At 36.9% G+C, this 21,089-nt stretch overlaps 1 protein-coding gene across 3 annotated transcripts in view; it reads right to left on the reverse strand.

Annotated features, from left to right (window-relative positions):
- LOC102578259 (serine/arginine-rich splicing factor 4) overlaps window positions 1–7,987 on the reverse strand; it is an 11,667-nt gene extending 3,680 nt beyond the window's left edge. For all 3 annotated transcript variants that reach the window (XR_001474814.1, XM_006339918.2, XM_015313821.1), the window contains exons 1-2: window positions 7,225–7,987; window positions 5,864–5,915 (exon numbers count right to left, since the gene is read on the reverse strand). Coding sequence is in view for 2 of the 3 variants with exons in the window: in XM_006339918.2 (XP_006339980.1) it covers window positions 5,864–5,915; window positions 7,225–7,872 (700 nt within the window). In the remaining variant the exon portion in view is untranslated. The remainder of the gene's footprint in view (window positions 1–5,863; window positions 5,916–7,224) is intronic.
- Window positions 7,988–21,089: the final 13,102 nt, after the last annotated feature.

Below are 21,089 nucleotides of genomic sequence, written 5' to 3' on the forward strand. Positions count from 1 at the left end.
GCCCACCCCCAAAAAAAAATAAAAAAATTTAAGTTTGTTTTTAAAAAATATTTTCAACTTCAAAATTTCAATTTTTCACCCCTACCCTCGACCCCCTACCACCCTCCCACCCCCCAAAAAAATTTAAGTTTGTTTTTCAAAACTATTTTCAATTTCAAAAATTATTTTCTACTCTAGTAAAAATAAAAGATATTTCTCAAAAATATTTTTCATTCATAAATCAAACACTAAAAATCTTTTCCAGAAAATATTTTCTACTCACCAACCAAACATGAGAAAATAAGTCAAAAATCAACTTGTTTTCTAGGAAAACATTTTCCATGGAAAACATTTTCCTTCATACCAAACACACCCTTAATCTTGTAATTTGAAACCATGAATGAAATCAACGTTTGGACATGCGAATGCGATTTCATATCATGAGATGAAATCCTAAATTCTCAAAAAAGCCAAATCATAATTTCACAATTTTCACATATAAAATGGACTCACAAGTTTATATTTTGTAAGGAAAAAAAAATCATTTGTATCTACATAATTTTTTGCGAGAATACTAGAGTAATGAAATTTTCACAAAATATGAACATAATGATATATTTACTAATGATATTGACCGACAAACAACTCAAAGTAAGAGTAATACACTACAACTCATTAGGGAACTCATGTTCAATTGTTACTTTTTTAGTGAACTAAAGTTCGATCATAAATGTTGTATTTTCTTTTAGAATAGCTTTGTGATAATGTATTATACTTTTGTTATGAACTTTTGCTTATTTGGTAAGATTGTATAAAGAGTTGGGCAATTTTGATAATTTGAGGATTTTATGTTTATGAGTAAAAACTACAGCTTAAGAATCCAAATTGCATGTACAAACAAAACTTCAATTCCATCTTATATGATTTTTTCTGAGAAAGGTAACATTCGTATGTATTGACTAAAATCAGTACAACATTGTACTGAAAACCATAATTACAACTTATCAACAAAACAAGATATCTGAATCTAAATCTAAATAGAGCCAAGGATCTGAATAATTGACTCAGTATCCTCTAAGTATCCTCTAGGTACACCTGTTTACACCATTTGATCTTCTGAAGATCACAACTTTTGCTATGAAATCATCTAGCATTTCTCTCTCTCTCCAGATTGTCCAGCAGATACAGGCTAGGACAATCCTCCATCTATTTTTGTATGAAGCTCCCCCACCTACCTCTTCCCAACTGTAGAGGAGGTGGGTGATTCTGTTAGGCATAATCCAAACAACACCCCTGAGGCTGATAAAAATCCTCCAAAGTTGGGTTGTTATCTTGCACGGTAAAAACAGATGGTTGGCTATCTCAACCTCTTCTCCATATAAATAGCATCTAGAGCACATAGAGAACTTCCTCTTCTTGAGATTTTGTTATGTCAATACTGCTTCTCTTGCCAGTAACCAAGTAAAACATGTCACCTTGAAGTAATTTTTATCTTCTAGATTTGTTTTCATGACCATTGTGGTGGCTGCTGGCCACCTTTATTCAAAAACTTGTGTTGAGTTCACCTTAACCATGCCTTTGCTATCTTTGTTCCACGATAGTCTATCAGCCTCATTCTTGTCCCTTTGAACTCTGCAAGAGCTCTAAAAATTCTTTCACAGTTTCGATTTCCCAGTCATTAAAACTCCTTCTAAACTGGATGTTCCATCCTTGTTGTGTCCAATTGTCAGCTAAACTCATTTGTTGATGTACTACCAACAAATACATCTCAGGGAAAAGGGTTTTTAAACTAGCATGTCCCAGCCATTTGTCCTTCCAAAAGGAGGTCATACTTCCATCGCCTACCCTCATAGTTGTGTTATTTCTCAAAAAGGCTAAAAGATTCAGATAGACCTCCATAAACTTACACCATAGGGTGTAGATACCTCCATTTGTTCTACTCTCCATATTTAGCTTTAATTACTTTGCTCTAATGTGCTTGAGGCTCTTGTGAGTATCTCCATAACCACTTCAACCTGAGTGCCTTGTTTGAATTTTCAGATTTCTCACTCCTAAACCCCCTTGCTTCTTTCCCCATAGATCCTCGTTCAATTTGACCAAGTGTCAAACAATAGTCATTTTCCTCAATCCCTTTCCAAAGAAAATCTCTCCAATCTTGTCTAAACTTTTTATCCCTCCATCAGAAATGGGAAAGATAGACATCATGTTAGTAGGGAGAGCATCCGAAACAAAATTGATGAGAGTGACTCGGCCACTTAAGGAGATGTGTTGAGATGTCAATCTAGTTAACTTCTTCTCACGCTTTTCAATCACTGAGTTCCAAATGTTCATGGACTTTAACTTGGCACCTAGGGGCATACCAAAGGAGATGTACTGAGATTTCCATCTAGTTAACTTCTTGTCACACTTTTCAATCACTGAGTTCCAAATGCTCATGGCCTTTGACTTGGCAACTAGAGGCATACATAGGTACATAAAAGACAGGGAGCCTACTTCCCCTCCTAGAATTCCAGACAACTCCAACATATTAGGAACTTCATTGATTGGGAACAGCTAGCTTGCTCTTTCTCAGCATCGTAGAAGATTAAGGTATCATCAGCATATTGCAGGTATGTGACTTCCATGTTGAAATTTGAACTTGGGGTTTGGTTTGTGACTACCTCAAAACCTCTTAGACATTCATTATTTTATTTTTTTGATAACCGAGAAATCCGCCTGTGACGCGCCCTTTGGACCAATCACAGCCTTCTAAACTCGGTGGATAATGGGCCCGCCCCTCGACCCTTCTCCACTTAAATACCGGGCTTTGCTTTGCATGGTGTGGGGATTGAACCTGTGACCTAAGCCACAAATACTCCACCTTTTGCCACTCGAGCTAGGCCTTGGGGGCCTCTTAGACATTCATTATAAAGAGAGGAGACAAAAGGATCCCCCTGCCTCAAGCCCCTGTTTGTAGGGGAAAAGCCTCCAGGTGATCCACTGATAAGAACTGAAAATCTTACCCAGTGAACCCACTTCCTTCCAAAACCCATACATGAGAGCATTTTCAGCAAAAATTCCCAGTTTACATGGTCATATGCCTTCTCAATATCCAATTTGCACAAAATTCCTGCCTTCCCTCGAATGATTCTGGAATCTACCACCTCATTTGCAATTAGGATAGCATCCATTATATGTCTGTTTTTTATGAAAGTCATTTGTTGAACATCTACCAGTTTATCAACACCTCTTCAATCTTTCTGTCAGCACCTTTGATAACAGCTTGTAGACACTACCTATGAGATAGATATGTTTGAAGTCTCTCAGTTCCTTAGCTCCATTCTTGTTTGGAATCAAAGCAATGTATGTGGCATTGAAACTTTTCTCAAAGACACCATGAGAGTAGAAGTTCTTGAAAGTTTTCATGATATCCTTTTTGTACTACATCCCAACATTTGATGTAGAACCCCATTGTGAAGTCATCTAGACCAAGAGTTTTGTCCATTGCACACATCTTCAAACATGAAAATACTTCTTGTTCCTCAACCTCCCCTTATAGAGCTTCTCTCTCCTCCTTAGTGATAACCGGACAATTGATCAAGTTAATTAAAGGTCTCCAACCTATGTTTTCAGAATACAACTTCTGATAGAACCCAATAATCCCCCCCCCCCAATTCCTAGTGGATCTATCAAAGGTTCTTCTTCAATCATCAGTCAATATTAATGCTTCTTTTATCTGCATTGGCCATTTCATGGAAAAATTTGGTACTTGTGTCTCCCTCTTTCAGCCAAAGTGCGCTTGATCTTTGTCTCCATGTTATCTCCTCATTTTTTCAGTGCTCTTCATAATCTATTAGAGAAGATGCCTTCAAAGCTGCCTCTGATGATGTTAAAATGTTGTTCTCCATTATTGTATATAGAATGGCTAACTTGCTCAATATTTGGACATTTTGCATTCTTGGATTTCCAAAGCTCATGTTGCTCCACTCCTTCAGTTTACCTTTTAAAGCCTTTAATTTACATCCAAGGATGTAATCAGGCTTCCCATGAAAGACAAATGACTCCCACCACCCTTTGACTCTTTCCACAAAACCCTCAGCATTCAACCACCAGGTATCAAACTTGAAATAGGATTTGTTGTGATCCCAAGCTCCACATTGTACTGCAATTGGATTGGGATCCAAGCATAATCTCTGCAACACAACTTGTTTAATTTTGTTGAAACTGTCATCCCACAACTTATAAATCGGAATCCTATCAATTCCAGAAGCAGCATTATTGTTGTCTCCTTCGAACTAGGTAAAACACCCCCTTCTAGTTGTAAACCCAAAAGATCCATGTCTTTAACGAAATTTGAAAAATCTATCATTGTTGGTGTTCTCCTCTTGCAATTTCTCTTCTCAGATGGAAATCTTGTTACATTGAAGTCACCACACACTGCCCATGGTCCCTCAAACAAACTTTTGACAGCTCTTATTTCCTCCTATACATGTTCTCTTTCAAACCTACAATTTGGAGTATATACTCCTATTATATGACACTTGCAATCCTGCAATAGAGCCTCAAGTTTACATGTAAGAGTGTAAGAGCCAATTTATAGAACTTCCCCTCTCGCTATCCCGTAACATCAGAATTCCCCCTCTAGTGCCACTAGCTTGAAGACAAGCATATTTGCCCCATCTTCCACCCCATAATTCTTTTATCATATCTTTAAACTCTCCCTCTAGCTTAGATTCCTGTAGAAAGACTATGTCGGCATTCTAGTTGAGAATTAAGCTCTTCACCAATCTTCTTTTATCCCCACTATTAAGTCCCCTTACATTCCAGGACACAAATTTTACTTTCATGGTAAAACATTGTCCTCTTTCCCCCTCTCTTTTCCATCACTTTTGAAATTGATGTCAACAGATGTGAGCCTTTTAATCTCCTAAATCCCCTTGTATCTAGACCTCTTAGTGATGGAATCGTTTTCCATCTTTCTAGCCTGCCTGCAGCTGTCCATTTGCATAAGTAACTCCAAAGACTCCTCATGTCCATGGAAATCGACTCCAAACATTTTCCCCAACTTAATCAGATTTTGTCTTACCCATGCAGATCTCCTCCTTTCGGATAGTAAGACTCTGATCCTATTGGATTGGTTCTATATCTTCCACCATCCACTCTTCAATTTGTGTGTCATTCTACAAGGAAACTATGGTGCTTTGGTCCTTTGAGATTTTCATAGCCAAATCAGCTTTGTCGCTGCTAACCTCCTTTGTTGTGGCTTCCGAAATGCACTCCAGATGATTTCCTGTATCTCCCTCTCATATGATTTCATATGATGATTTTATCTCACATGGCCAAACGGGCCCTAAGTAAATTATTGCAACTTTTTTCATACTTCAAAATAAGTGAATTTTTCAAAATTCAAGAAAACTATTGGGATTTTTTTCCATATTTACCCTTCTTTTTAATGAGGTTCTTAACTACTTTACATTTTCTAGGAGAATAGTTTACAACTTAATCCAAAGGTTGCAAAAGTAGAAAGTAGCCTTCAATTCATGTCCTAAAATATTTTTCTTAAGAGGTGTGTCATACCCAACAATTCACTTAATATGGACTAGAGGGAGTACTTGTTTTGCTATTTCTTGCATGTATTGATGATAGGCTCAGACCTTCCTATTAGCAATCATCACTATTGTTATATCATTTTTTCTAGAAAGAGTTACAGGCTTACAGCCTCATAAGCCTCATAACCATCAGTAGATTTAGGTAATATCTCCTCAACTAATTAAACATATTAGTATCCACTGTATAGTACATTAAATAGCCAAATTTACATATGAGGCACCCACAAGTGAAGAATATTATACAAACAGTAACACTTCTAAACCCAAAAAAGAGCAGAAAAAGAAGTTTAAAATACCACTTTCTGAAAGTTGAAATTTCATTTTGGCTTTGACTCTTTCAGCTGGAGTCTGTTCAACATAGAAACAAAACATAAACAACATCAGGCATCATAATCATTTTTTTGAGAGAAGGGTAACTTTGTATTCACAAAAAACTCATCATCTAAGAAATGATGAGGACATCAGGCTTCATAATCTAAAACAAAGTACTTACAGATCTTACAGGATACAATAAAAGAGTCCAACAAACAAACTTCAGGCTATCGATCCAAGATATTGGTTGCACCTACTTGGTAACCACTAACAATTAAGAGAACTTGCTGATGATGAAAGAAACACCAACCATGTAGTCATATAGGTGTTTTCCAGTCAATTATCACATATTTGAAACCTCAGATGGATAGTTAGAGGAAATATACGGATATGGGAGCATTGATAAAATCCACTATGCAACTAAAGTGTCATTTTTATGTGCTCAATAATCAGAAGATTCCTCGTTTCTTTAGTTTTGACAAATTTGTAAGTACATCGGTCTGAAACACATTTACAGAAATTAATAACGCTGGATAAGAATTTATACGACGCTTTACAATCCAGTCATCCTTATAGCATAAAACATAAAGGCAACATCTTCAGGCAACATTATCTAAGGGTGTGCATCGGTTGGTTCGGTTCAGTTTTGTGTATTATTGGTTCGGTTTATCGGGTTTTGGTCGTTATAGGTTCGATTTTCGATTTACCCAATAAGAAAATGTCCGTAAAATATTATATGACTTCTCACTTATGTAAATGCTTTGACATAGTGAAACAAGAAAGATAATGAGAAATTGCATCAATAAAAGAAAATATAGTACGAAGGCTATAATTACAGGTCACCACCAAAACATAGTATGAAATTTCTTATGTTCATCAAATTACAGACCTTTACGAACTTGCAAAAGCTACAACCTACAATTACAAACTAAAACTAAAATCAAATAGTCCAACAAGACTAAAACTAAAGCTAAAATCAAATAGCTACAATTGCGAACCTTTACTTTAGTCTTTAGGTTTTGAGTAATCAGTAAAGACTAGTAAAGCGGCCTAGTGTGACGTGGGTAGAGTACTAATAATTTGATATAGTTAAAACTCTGGAATTGTTAAACTGACTGCAAGCTTCTCTAGCGGACAAGATCACAGTTTTGGTCAGTAGCGGGATTCTCCTCAAAAACATACTGTCTAATTGAGATCAGGATGTACAATTGACACTTTTGAAGACAATGAGAATATTGTACCAATCTGCTTCACTCACTGCCTAGAATGTGTATTATATTAGCAGCAAAAATAGCACAAATTATAATCAAACCAAGTTACATTGAGAAATAAGAAAGAAAATTACCATATTTTGATAACCTTCAATCAATTTGCTATAATCTACCGTAGCAGCTCTATCTTTCCCAACTTTCTCCGGTCTTCCATCCCGTGGTGACACACTCCTTGTCCTCGTTGTACTCTGCTTCTCCTTTTGCCTTTCTCTTTTCCTTTGTTTATCTCTGTCTCTACTTCTACTTCTACTTCTACTTCTAGACATATGTGGACGCTTCGACCTATAAGCATCCCGGTTTTCACTCCGCCTCGAATGCCTCTCTTTGTCTCTGCTCCGGCTTCGACTCCGGCGCCTTAACTTCTGGGTTGGACTCGGGCTTCTCCGGCTGGAACGTTTTTCGCGACTTGGACTTGTACTTCTAGTGGATTTTCCTTTGGAAATCCTAGAAGAAAGGCAATCTTTATTGTCTTTAGGTTTCTTCTTGAGCTTGTTTTGGATAGTTTGGAGCTGAGCTTGTTTTTCGAACTCGGTGGTTTTGGACGGGCTTGATGCCCTGACAAAACTACTCAGAAATGAAGAGGAAGAAACGAGAGCAGAGCCACGGATGGGTACGGCGTCATTTGAAGTTGAAGAAAAGCCTAGACCTTGCTTGAATCTTGCGGCGCCTTCTCCTTTACGTGTGAGATCGTCGTAGTATGCTGCGGCCTTTTCTTCCTCCATCTTATGGCGGAGCTGGGGGTAGTGCACCGCCGCTGACGGTGAGGTTTTTCTCTTCGTAGCAAAAGACCAAATGGCTGGCCTGTTGATATGAATGTATGGGCCTCAACTAAAACCCCTTATTTTGGCTGATTAATTAGTCAATTACACACAAGTGTATTTATCCATGCTTAGTGGTAATAAAAAGTTTAAATATTAATACTAAAAAAAATTAATCTTTAGTAATTTCTTTTTATTATATATTAGATGAATGTTGAATGTGAATACAAAATTCTCTAATTGCCATAGAATAAAAGGAGAATAATAAACTAAAATAACAAATGAAGTAAATGAGAAAAAGAGTTGTATGTTTTGCTTGTGTAATATATATTACCCTTATTTATAAATGGCAGTTTGTAAAGGACGAGCAATGGCAATTTTGTAATTTTCTTGATTATTTGGGGCTATTTCTAAAAGTGATTCTACTCTGCTATGTATAATATACCATTGTTCTTCATTCTTCACAGAGATTCTAGAATCTGCCATTCTCTCTCGCTCGCTCTTTCCCTTTTCCTTCTCAGGCTTTCGTTGATGCTCTTCGCTCAATCCTAATCATCATTTTGAATTTCTCTGGTTCATCTCCAATTAGTCTTCGGTGTTACTATATTTTGAATTACCTGTAAGTTTTCTTCATTTTTCCAGATTTTTCTTTTCTTAAATCTATACACTTCTGTGAAATGGACCTACAATGGTAGCTATTTTCATCTTTTTTTTAAAAAGATTATTAGGTGTGCATATCAACAATTTTATCTAATTTCCTCTTGCATGTTTGAGAATAAAACTAAATACATAGATGACTTTGGACTTTTTATGCACATAATGCAGCTAAGGAGATTTCTCTGGTGATAGTTTGGGTCACTTTCATTTTTTCAGTAGTTTTAGTTCAGCTACTTCGACCTGTTTCGGGGTTAAAAATGAAGTAGAGGAAGGAATGGAATATGCAGTTAAAGTGTTTGGTGAAAGTCTTGATCTTCGGTATCAATTCTATATAAGTTGCACGAACATTTTCACGAAGTTGTTGTACCAAAGAGGTTCGCCTTTCAGGAAGGTAATTTTCTTTTCATTTTAATTTTATAGGAGAGAAAACAAAATAATGTATTGTACTTTATAGTTCATACTATGTACACTGATTTGTGGAATAAATTAAAATTACATCATGACATTGTTAAGTTTGCAAAAAAGACAAACTATCAAGTTACTCATGTTGGCGGTACAACTAATACAATAGGTGACTCTACAATTGTGGATAAAATTTGATTTTGAGCACAACATGTGTTTCATCGAGATATTTGCTGGAGAAAAGGTAACCAAGCATGTCTTACAACAGTTACAAGTCACAACTAATACATTCAAATTTTAAGGCAATTGTCTAAGGTCCTAATTACACCGGCTCTTTGGTGGAAATCCTATATAAATTGGAGGCTCAATTTGCCGCCTTCATTTCATGCAAATTATATGTGAAGCCTAAACAACTGAATTACTTTTCTGAATACTTTTATTTGTAGTTGATTATGTTGGTATGTGTAAGTGCGATATTTATGATTGGTGTGTTATATTTGCTTGCATCTGTATTTTTCACTCTTGCTATCCTCAAACTTTATGTTAAAAAGAAAAATTAGATAAGTAAAAATACTGCAGGTTGAAAAGTGATGTTCAGTTTATGCCCTTAGCGTTTCACATGTATTCTCTTCATTAACATTGGAATATAATTTTTATTTATGCCTTCCCATGGAGATGACCCATTTCAAGGTAATTATTCTGTTTAGTTGTGTATCCTCCGTCTCTTTGAGATCACCTATGATAGTTATAACTATAAAATTATATTAATGCATATATATATATATGTAGTAGGAAATATTTTCACAGTATTAGTTGTTTCCAAGTATACAATACACTTTTCCTTGTGTACTTTTTTGTAACATATTTGCCTACTCCGGCCCCTGGGCCTTCAGGTACATCCAGTGTTGTTCCTTATGATACCCCTAGTTCCTCTGCTGCTACATTGCCTCCTAGATCTGCTGCTGCTGCTACTGTTTCCCGGTCCCCGCTCACTCAAGCTGCATTACTTCGAATGGGGCATCTAGCCCATTTTGCCGATCATCGTGCTGCCAGACTTGAGGCCTCCATTTCGGGCATGATTCAGACTGCCCTTGCTGATGCTGTGACACCCTTGAGCGCTACCATTGATGCCCATACGGCTAGGATAGTAGTGTGTGAGCGTGACCAAGGGGCCACTGAGGAGATGACGACTCTAAAGGCCGTCGTTGCTGCATTAAGGAGAGATGTGGACTAGCTGAAATCCACCGATATGTCCATGATTTTTGGGATGGTGGAGATCCCAGATATGCCAGTTGAGCCAGATATGCCTCCGGCTAACACCGGAGATGATGTTAGAGTTGAGGAGGCAGCTGATCTCGAGTCTGAGGCAGAGACCGACGAGGAGCAGATAGAGGTGAGGGAGGAGAGCATATATGGAGATTTGCCAGATCTAGAGGAGACGATTGTACAATCGGTGATCCAGACATCACTGACAGACACGTCCATGGCAACTCCTAGTGGACCCACTACTTCTGATGTGACTCAGGGTGCTGAGACCCAGGTTCAGAGCACTACACCGGGCACTGATACCCAGACAGATGGAGTGACTGTTTAGACATGATTTCTCTTTACCTCCCTCTCTATCTTATTTTTGCTGACTTTTTGGACACTTTATTGCATTTGAGGACAAATAGCTTTTGTTTTGTGGTGGGGTGAGGCCCACCTTTTGTGATTATTGTTTTGGTTATATATTGGGTTTTTGAGCTATAAATTGTGTTTAGCACTATTTTTGTGGATGATTGAGCTTGTGGCTCCTTGCTTTAATTGTAAATGATTTTTGGACCCTTCTGAAAAATTTTGTGTCACCTCTTATTTGTGTTGGAATGTGGTTGTTCTCTTGCAAATTTGAGTATCGATCTTGATCAATACTGGTGACTTGAATAGTGCTCATAATCAAACATAAATGAATGTGCAGCTACGATGAGGCTAAATGAAGTTGCATAGGCAATATGTGAACTTTTTGCATCTCGTTGTGACTAGCCAATTATCAATTTGAGTCTCTTGTGATGAACATTGCACACTAGCGAAAGTGTGGAATCTTGTTTGACATTGGTGTCAATGCCTTGTGTGATAAGCTTACCGTGAACCATGTGTGATGACACCTAGAATTTGCTCTGTTGGTCCGAGCACACTAGCGAAAGTGTGGAGTTTTGTTTTACTTTAGTATCGATGCCATGTGTGATAATCTTACCTGGAACCATACATGACAACACCTAGAATTTACCATATTGGTCCGATTGACTAAGTAAGACATTCTCTTGATATGATCTTAGGCAACTTTGAAGAGTGTGAAACAATTTGACATTATACCTCTTTTGTTGCCAACCTTGTGAGTGTGTGGTCCTTTCTTGAACACCCTTTGAGCCTTACCTTTTTTCTTGGAAGAAACTTGATGCAAATTGTGACCTTTCTTTATTCATTACCCTTAATCCTCATGATTTGTGGTTTGTTTGAATAGCCAACTTAGGCCAAAAGCCTAAGTTGGGGGTGTTGTGAAAAGAGAAGGTAAATCAAGAAATGCAAAGAAGTCCCTTTGACCCATGGTTTTGAGAAAGATGGAACCCCCTCCATAAAAAAAAGAGAAAAAGAAGAAAAGAATGAAAAAGTTGTGGAATAAAATTGTGAAAATGCAAAAGAAAATGGGCTGACTTTTGAGCATGAATGAGAATGATGAAGAAGAGGGAAAAAAGTGTTGTTCATACCACATTTCATGAAGATAGCATCCACTGAGCCTAAATGACCATACCTTTACACTTAGCCCCGTTACAAGCCTTGAAAAGACCTTTTTGATCTTGAGTGAGCTGAAATAAATGTTGATTGGAAAATAAGGGCAAACCTATGGGTAGAGTCAAACATGTGTTCATCTTTGTCAGTGTCAGTGTCGATTGTGATTCCGAAGCTATAAATTATTGAACCATTGTGTGTGAATATGAAAGCATTCTTTGTGTGAGGGCATTTGAGTACCTTTGTTGAGCTTGAACTTGCATTTGAAGCAAGTATTGTAAACTTGAGAATCTTTGATAATGGTGAGTTACAACTTGAATCTTTTGAGTGCACAATTGATCCTTGCATGAATAAGTTGAGTCTTTTTGTGTGCATTCATGATTGAGTCTTGTGTAGCACTATTTGAGACATCCTTTTTTGAAATGTTGAACTTGAGTTTTACTTGAGAACAAGCAAAAGTTTAAGTTAGGGGTGTGAATGAGTCCACGAATTGGACTCATTTAGGGCTTTATTTGGATAAATTTAGTGTCCTCAAATGCTTATTTTGTGCCAATAACTGATGTAAATCCTTGATTTCAGGTATTTGGATTAATGAACAAAGCATGGACACTAATGAGCAAAAAGGAACAAGGCAGTTAGGGCTTTATTTTAATAGATTTAGTGTCCTCAAATGCTTATTTTGTGCCAATAACTTATGTAAAATCCTTGATTACCAGGTATTTGAATTGAGGAACAAAGCATTGACACTAACGAGCAAAAAGGAACAAGTTAGCTGAAAGAACGAAGAAAAGAAGGCCTGTTGATCGCCTAATCCATTGGGCGAGTCGCCGAATGACTATTATCTCGCCTAAAGTTCTAGTGTGCCAAGCCCTGTAGGAGAAAATCAAGTCGGCGAGATAAAGGAGCAGTCGGCGTGTCGCTGAACGGTTCCGCGATGCAGTGATTGGATTGCCCAAAGTTACAGAACTTGAGGATGCTGAAGGCCAAAGCAAAAAGGCGATAGAACTGACCAAAGGGCGGATCGCCGAGTTGATCGGCCATCCCAACTTACTGCTCCGAATGGCCCTTCGCAGCAGATTTTTGGCGACTATAAATACATTTTCAAACATCATGTTTAGTATCAATTTTTATTCTGAACATTCATTAGAGTGATTTTTGAGTTTGAACTGAGAGTATTGAGACAGTATTCATCCTTAGCTTTGAAGAATTGAAGTTTTCCATTTTTGAGAAATTGAAAGTGGGTTTTTGAGATTCTTCAACTTGGACCTTTGTAAAGACAAAATTAATCTTACCCAGTTGATGGAAACACAATTCGGTAACGATTTCTATCTTTTTATGATGTCTAGCTAAAATCTCAATTCTTGGGGTGTGATTATGGGTTGACTTAGCTTATGGGTATTGCTAATTGATAATCTAAATATTGTTTAAAAGTGATTTCAATCAGTAATTGTGGTTCAATTTAAAGGGTTCTAGTTGCAAATACAACTCTACCTTCGTGTTTTTGGCTTGCTCGAGAGAGAGGTTTTAAAATCAAGATTACTGAATTGATGGTCTGTGGGTATTGAGTTGTCATGGATTCAACTTGAGAGAGTGAATCCTAAATCCTTTTCCACACATTCAGCTCGAGAGAGTGAATGGACTAAAACGTAGGCTGTTCTTAATTGCTGCTTGTTGGTGTTCGAGAGAAACCAACTTGATTCGGGGTAAATTGTTTGAGATAAAGTTTATCCCCACTAAAGTCTAGCTTATTCACTGATTTACAACTATTTACTAACAATTGCAATTACCCATTTGTCTACCTTAGCCTATAATCTAATCACATCCCAAGAACCCGTCTCATTACTTGTTAATTCGTTTTATTTTTTTTCCCACAGAAACCTACCAACAGTACATACCCACCATTGGGAAAAAGTGATTCAAACAATTTAAAAACTAATTTGTTACCACTAACAAATAGTAATAATAATAATAGTGTAACATCTATCCATACACCCAAATTCTCAACTATCTTAGGCCAATACTCTAACATGATAATTCAACCACTGTTTCCATACCGTTACTGCCAATAGTTGGCGGATTTTATTGTTGTTCCAATATGACAAATTATCACCCTTCTTAATTGACTAAATATAATTTAAAAAGGAATCATCAAAGTTTAACAATTACCTGAAAGCTTCGACAAGTGATGAGTTTCATTTCGGTCCTCAATTGCCCGCTTTTGTTAAACGGTGTGATTTGTTTTAAATTTCTCCTCAGTTATAATTTAAAAAGTGTTAAACCCTTTTAACTTATCTCAACATATGGGCCAAGTGGTATAGGGTATTAAATACATTATGGACTTGGCCCATTAACCACTTATTAAAATTAATTATTTAAAATTTTCCCACTAATTAATTAACTGTAGTTAAACGAGTAGCTCAAAATTCTCAAACAACCTTCACCGGCTAAATGTAAATGGCTCGAAGCAATTATCGAAAGGGCTAAAATGGTAATTTTATGAAAAAGATCCAAAAATGACATTCCGGGTCATTACATTATCCACCACTAAAAACCATGTTCGTCCTCAAACATAAGGAAGAATACCCAACACTACCAAAAGACTGAGGTCTGATTTCTAGAGTTGATGTACCTGTCCAAGTGAGCTCATACTAAAGACCATTCCATCAAGCTCAACTATGAAGAACTGAACTTTCAAATCAAAAACTTGGCAGACCTACAAATTAAGAGATCACCTAACCATAGACTAACCCATTCTTAATTGAAACCCTCTAAACCATAAAACAACTATCAGGACAAATATTTTCTCACATAACCATGATACAATTCTGAATCAATACTGGCTACAAGCAGAAGTGAACATGAACCAATCATCCCATACTCATAATGCACAAATCATCACAGATCTTATCAAGCTTCCATTCTCCCACCATAATCTTTCCACGAGCTTAAGCTATACGAATTTGTTCTTTAGACATCACACACTAATCAAGGGAGGATCAAACTTATCTAGCTCAAAGAAGGAAATTATTAAGTAAACACCTAGCAAGCGATACACCCAAGCATACAGAACCTCTAACAACACTGTCAGATAATTATAACTCTTCATAGTATCTCTTCTATAAGTTCTCATAAACAAGGTTGTGCGTGTAGAATCACTAGAATATTTAATCTGCTCCAAAAAAACACCAAATATTTCATATAAAAATAACCAAGTTTGCCTAAACATCCTACCCTACCAAAAGGACATTGCAGGATCGGTACACCCGATCCACTACTAGGAAATCACCCCTAGGTGTATAAACACACATGGGAATATGCAACGAATTATACTCCAAATCATATTCGAAATGAAGTAGGTGGTCACATAAGAATGTACATAACCAATGTCGAAAAACACAAGGTACTCCTTCCATAGTGACCGTATCAAACAGTTCCATTCATTTGACTCTATGTCTTTGATTTTTACCTACCCATTATTCATCGGTTTGGTCCCCATTACGATCGTATCCATACTCAATTTATCATACCTTATATACTCTTCACATTATTCCATTGAATCTCATTTTCTCATTATTAAAAAAACATCATAACTACTTCGACCATTTAGCTTACTCTCAAATCGTTACTAGTATCAAAATCATCTTAGCAAGCACATTGTAGCCTCTAAAATTTCAAACTATGTCTCATTCTCTTTCCATTTAAGCATCCCATGATAGATATGAGTCCCATCCAAGGTTGATAACACTAATTACCAAATATGATAGTACCTTTTCATCGAGATGAAACTATTAAATCACACCCATAGTCAAGGCTGCGTAAACTTTCGCATACCATATTTCAACTACTATTTCAAATCATCACATACCTCATGGCGAAATTCAGAGAAATCCTTAGTCACTCTAATAATTCTATGTACTATAAGCTCATAACTTCTATTCACCATCAAATATCTATGTAACTCATCATAACAGTATGTATAATATAGAGTACAATAAAACCTCTACAAATTAATATAGGTGAGACCACGAAATTTTATTATTTTACAGAGATATTATCTAATTGATAAATTAATATTTATTAATTTAATGAATGGTTTGAGATTTAATGAAGGTTAATTTTGATTATATCAAAATCATTATATCTTACTAATTTATGTATCATATTTATTGATTTCACATAAAAAAAATTATACATAAAGTACAATGAATACATCAAAATCATTGGATCTTACTAATTTATTTATCATATTTATTGAATTGTCACTATCGTGCAAACAAAAGAATATGGATGACAAGTGTGCTTTTTGATGAATATATTCATTGGTTTGACCACAAAATGCATGGTAGACGAGTTTTGATTATGGTAGATAATTGTCCAGCCCATAATAGAAATACTGAAGGACTACAAAATGTTGAGTTGTTTTTCTTGCCATAACATGACATTCGAAATTCAACCTTGTAATGCTGGGTTAATAAGAGCTTTCAAGATGTATTATCGTAACAGATTTTATCATAGGATATTAGAAGGCTATGAAGTGGGATAAACTGATCTAACAAAGATTAATGTTTTGGATGCTATCAATTTTGCAATCCCTGCTTGGATAACAAATGTTCAACAAGAGACAATAACCAATTATTTTTGACACTGTAAAATTCATTCGGGAGATGCAATTGCAGAGCATTTGAATGAACCCACTTGTACCGGAGGACTCATCCTCACAAAGTCCCTTAACGTAGAAGCCATAGTACTTACAATCGGGTTCACATTAGTCTCAACACCCCTATTTGCTTGAGCCATCATCAAAAGAGCCGACCTAACTTCCTCATTGGTCATGGCCGAAGCATCAACCGGAACTTAATTGCCTAGAGGAACTTGGCCACCTTGGGGAGGAATTCCCTCATTCACAATCTCCTCTTCCACTCTTCTTTTATTAGCCCCTGTATTCATATCCTATAAACACAAGAGAAGGGTTAGGAAAAGGACTCTTATAGAGCTAAACTCTAAGGCACGACTTCAAGAATAATGAAAGAATTGTAGCTTCCTAACTTCTTATAGCCTCTAGCTCATAAATGTGTCGCAACTTACCCATGAACAAGACTCTACTAGACGTGGCTTGTGAGACATCAATCCTAAAACCCATTTCCAAAATCTTGTGCTCTGATACCATGTTTGTAACGACTAGAGCCTATACCCCGGAAGTGACACGATGTACAAGACTCCGAAGAGTCTCATACAAGCCTCAAAACATTCATAACATTCGATATAAGGAAAATGGTATGGAAATAAAACTCTTTTAATCCATACAATCAAAACTTTTATTTAAAACAGCGGAAGTCTATTTTCTCACATGGCCATCTAAAACAATATCTTGAAAACAAAAGTAGGGTCACGGCCCTTTACAATAGAAAGTCTAGAAATAGTCTATTACAAAGAAAGACATGAAACATCAAGTATTTGTCCTAGAATCCATGAGGACATACCAATAGTCTTGGAAGAACTCAATCCAAGCTTCAACTAGGAGGAATCAACTCAAATGCCCAAAACTACACTTGTAGTAAAAATGAAGAAATGTGCGTTAGCACATTTAAGTACTAAGTATGATAGCCATGCAAAAATCATACTTAAAACATACATTTTATTTGAAAGTCATGCTTTATGCCAATTTGAGAAAACTTCATGAACATAAGTATAAAAGGCATAATATACAAACATAACCAACATACAAGTCACTTCTTCCTATTAGAACATAATCCACTATATAAGACATTTCATTACATTATGCTTTCACCTCAAGCAATCCCAAGCTATATTATGTGCAATGTATGAATAGCGTCCCATACCACCATCCACACTACGTACCATATCAAGGCCACCAAAAGTGAACTTACCATTCATCCTTTCCATCTTTACACAATACTCATACATAAAACACATAAATATTTCATAAATCATGACAAGGAAGTAACACATAATACAATCCAAGTATAGCATGCATCATTACATTTAAGCATATAAGTCAACATTCTTCATTAGCTCCATTTAGAGAACTTTCATTCATTAGTCATTAAGACATTAGAGAACTCACTATAACCCTCTCAAAGCCTACTCGTGCAATGCATGAATGGCATCCCATACTACCCACACTTCATAGAACTTCTTGAGAAACCATAGTGCACATCTCACATGATGGAATAAGCGTTAACTGACATAGACCATGAGATCAAACCATGGAATCTGGGGTCATATAGCCCCACACCGTAAAGAGGTGGTCTACTTGCCTAAGGTCAGATCGGTAACATTTTAGCTTAGGTAGAAACCTACTAGCTAATATCCTATGTGGGCACATAGTTATGGGATAGGAAGATGTTCATTGAACCCTAGCCTAACATTGAGAGAGTTTCCATCTTACCATATCCACTCGGTGCTTAGCATCCATTCCCATAGAATATTTCATGCCTATCGATTCATATTCACCAAGTCAAGACATATTCATTAGCCATTTATGAAAGGAATCCCATAAGCCTATCAATTCATATTCATCAAGTGAAGACACATTCGTTATACAAGAAGAGGATGCCTAATCCTACCAATTCAAGACATGATATTACATTCAAGGTCAAATTCATCAATACAAGAAAAGTATGCCTTATGCCTACCAATTCAAGATACATTAATCCACATTACTTTCATTTATACAAGAATAGGATGCATAAGCCTACCAATTCAAGATAAACCATTACATTATAGAAATCCCTTCACATTCTATCATCATCATTCATGAGTGTTAATTGAGAATATTTTTTCAATTCATAACACAATTACATTATAAACATGATCATAGTTCTTTCATTGAGATCACACACATTATACTTCACATCATAATCATACATAGATCCTTCATGAAATTGCCTTCCAAGGCTATACATCAATCACAACCCAAACATCTAAGATACTACAATATATAAGGTAATTAACATGATTCAATAACTAATTCAATATGAACATAACCAATTCATCATACTTTCATGATTCAATCAATTTCCAATCACAAATCACAACTTAGGATTTTAGAGAAAACATGGTTCATAGAAGAAATTGACCATAATTCATCAATAAAGCATCAATTAAACCATGATTCATCACTTAAATGCCTTTTGATAACGATTTGGAATTGAACCCATGCATAGATTGAAAACTAGGATTTTTGGGGAACTTTGGAGACTTGAAATCACTTTTGAAATTGGCTCCTTGAAAGAAACTAAGTCAAGGATGAAGACTACCATATCTTGCTTGTGAATCCCCAAGAAATTTGAGAAAGAACACCTTGAATCCACCAACCGTAGCTCCCATTTCTTCTTCTTCTTCTTCTTTGGGAACTTCTAGAGAGAGAAATATTGAGAGGAAGAACTCTTTTGATTTGATTTGGGTTTTCTTAAAAAGTGACTTAATTGAAGGAATTTCAAGTCTAAAAAGGTTATATACTTTCTAGGAAAGGAATAAAATAATGGGGACTCCACTTTGGAAAAGAACTAAGGACCCTTAAAGTTTAACGTAAAATTACCCACCTTCCACGATTTAGCTCACCCTTTGCACCACTTGGCTCGCCAAGGGCACTAGGCGACTCACCTAATGGACCCTTGGCTTGCCAAGTTGTCTAGTAGGCTCCTAAATGGCAGCTCACTTAGGCGATCCAAAGGACCATTGGGCAATTCGCCAACCAGGTAGGCGATCCCCGACCTAGCTCGCCTAAATTTCCAGCAGCTGGGTCATGGGGACAGTCCACTAGGTGACTTCAAGGGCACAAGGGAGACTCGCCAAGCCCTTTGGGTGATCAAGCAGCCCCATCGCCAAAAGGTCCTAAGAATAACTAGTTCTTTTTTTTCACCCCACCTTGCTAGCTTAGGCCCTTACTTGAATCCTAGGCTTCTTCCTTACTCATTTTAGTTCTAAAACAGCCTAGACATCACTTAAGGTTAAGCTATCCCTTACGTTAAGGCTCTAGTTCAACCTACTCATTTTCTGGGTCGTTACAAGAATCTGGAAATTCTTAAGGATGAATCCTCCAGACTTCACATGTTCAAGTGTCATTGAGGATCCGGAAAACATTATGGAAGAACTATAAAAGGTTTTTGAGATTATGCATGTTTCTGCTGAGAGACTGGAACTAGCTGCATACCCTGGAACTAGCTGCATACCAATTGAAGGGTGTCGCTAGAATCTGGTTTGACCAATGGAAGAAGGATAGAGCTGAAGGTTCACCAATTGTGAGCTGGGCGATATTTAAGGAGGCTTTCTTAGGGCGTTTCTTTCCCTGTGAACTGAGAGAGGCCAAGGTAGGGGAATTCCTCACTCTTAAGCAGGAATCTATGAGCGTACATGAGTACATCCTTAAGTTCACCCAACTGTCCCATTATGCCCTAGAGATGGTTGCTGATATGAGGAGCAGGAAGAGTTTGTTTGTTTCTGGGTTGTCTTGTCTATCAAGCAAGGAAGATAAGACAACTATGTTAATAGGAGATATGGGCATAGAAAGACTTATGATCCATATGGAGTAGGTTGAGAAAGATAAGTTGAGGGATAGAGAAGAGTTCTGAAATAAGAAGGCAAATACAACAGGGAATGAGTTCAGAGTAATGCGAACCAGCCATCTATTCAACACGAGACAAATGGACATGATCCATCATCTGATAGTGCACCTGTACCAAGGAACAGATGTGAGTTCAAGAATCAAAATTCACAGAACTTCAGAGCTAGACCTGCATAGTCGCAAGGTAGTGTGGCACAAGGAGGTAATGGGACTCATGCATGTGCTAAGTGTGGTAGGACCCACTCAAGAGTGTGTCGTGATGGCTACACTGGTTGCTTAAAGTGTGGTCAGAATGGTCACTTCATGAAAGAGTGCCTAAAGAACATGCAAAGTAGTGGTAATAGGGGCAATAAGGCCAAATCTTCTATAGTTACTCCACTAGACAGAACTGCACCTAGAGGGGTTACTTCAGCAACAGGCGGAGGAACAAATCATTTGTATGCTATCACTAGTCACTAAGAGCAAGAGGATTCGCCAGATGTGTCACTGGTATGATTAAACTTTTTACTTTTGATGTATATGCTTTGCTAGATTTAGGAGCGAGTCTATCTTTTGTGACTCCTTATAATGCTATGAATTTTGATATTATTCTTGAGCAACTTATTGAGCCCTTTAGTGTGTCTACACCTGTTGTTGAGTCTATTCTAGCTAAGAGAGTTTATCGTGGTTGCACCATTTTTGTCAATCACAAGGACACCATGGCTAACATAGTTGAGTTAGACATGGTATATTTTGATGTTATTCTAGGTATGGACTGGCTTCATGCCTGTTA

The sequence above is a fragment of the Solanum tuberosum genome, unplaced genomic scaffold (genome assembly GCF_000226075.1).
Source record: "Solanum tuberosum cultivar DM 1-3 516 R44 unplaced genomic scaffold, SolTub_3.0 scf00014, whole genome shotgun sequence".
NCBI lineage: Eukaryota > Viridiplantae > Streptophyta > Magnoliopsida > Solanales > Solanaceae > Solanum > Solanum tuberosum.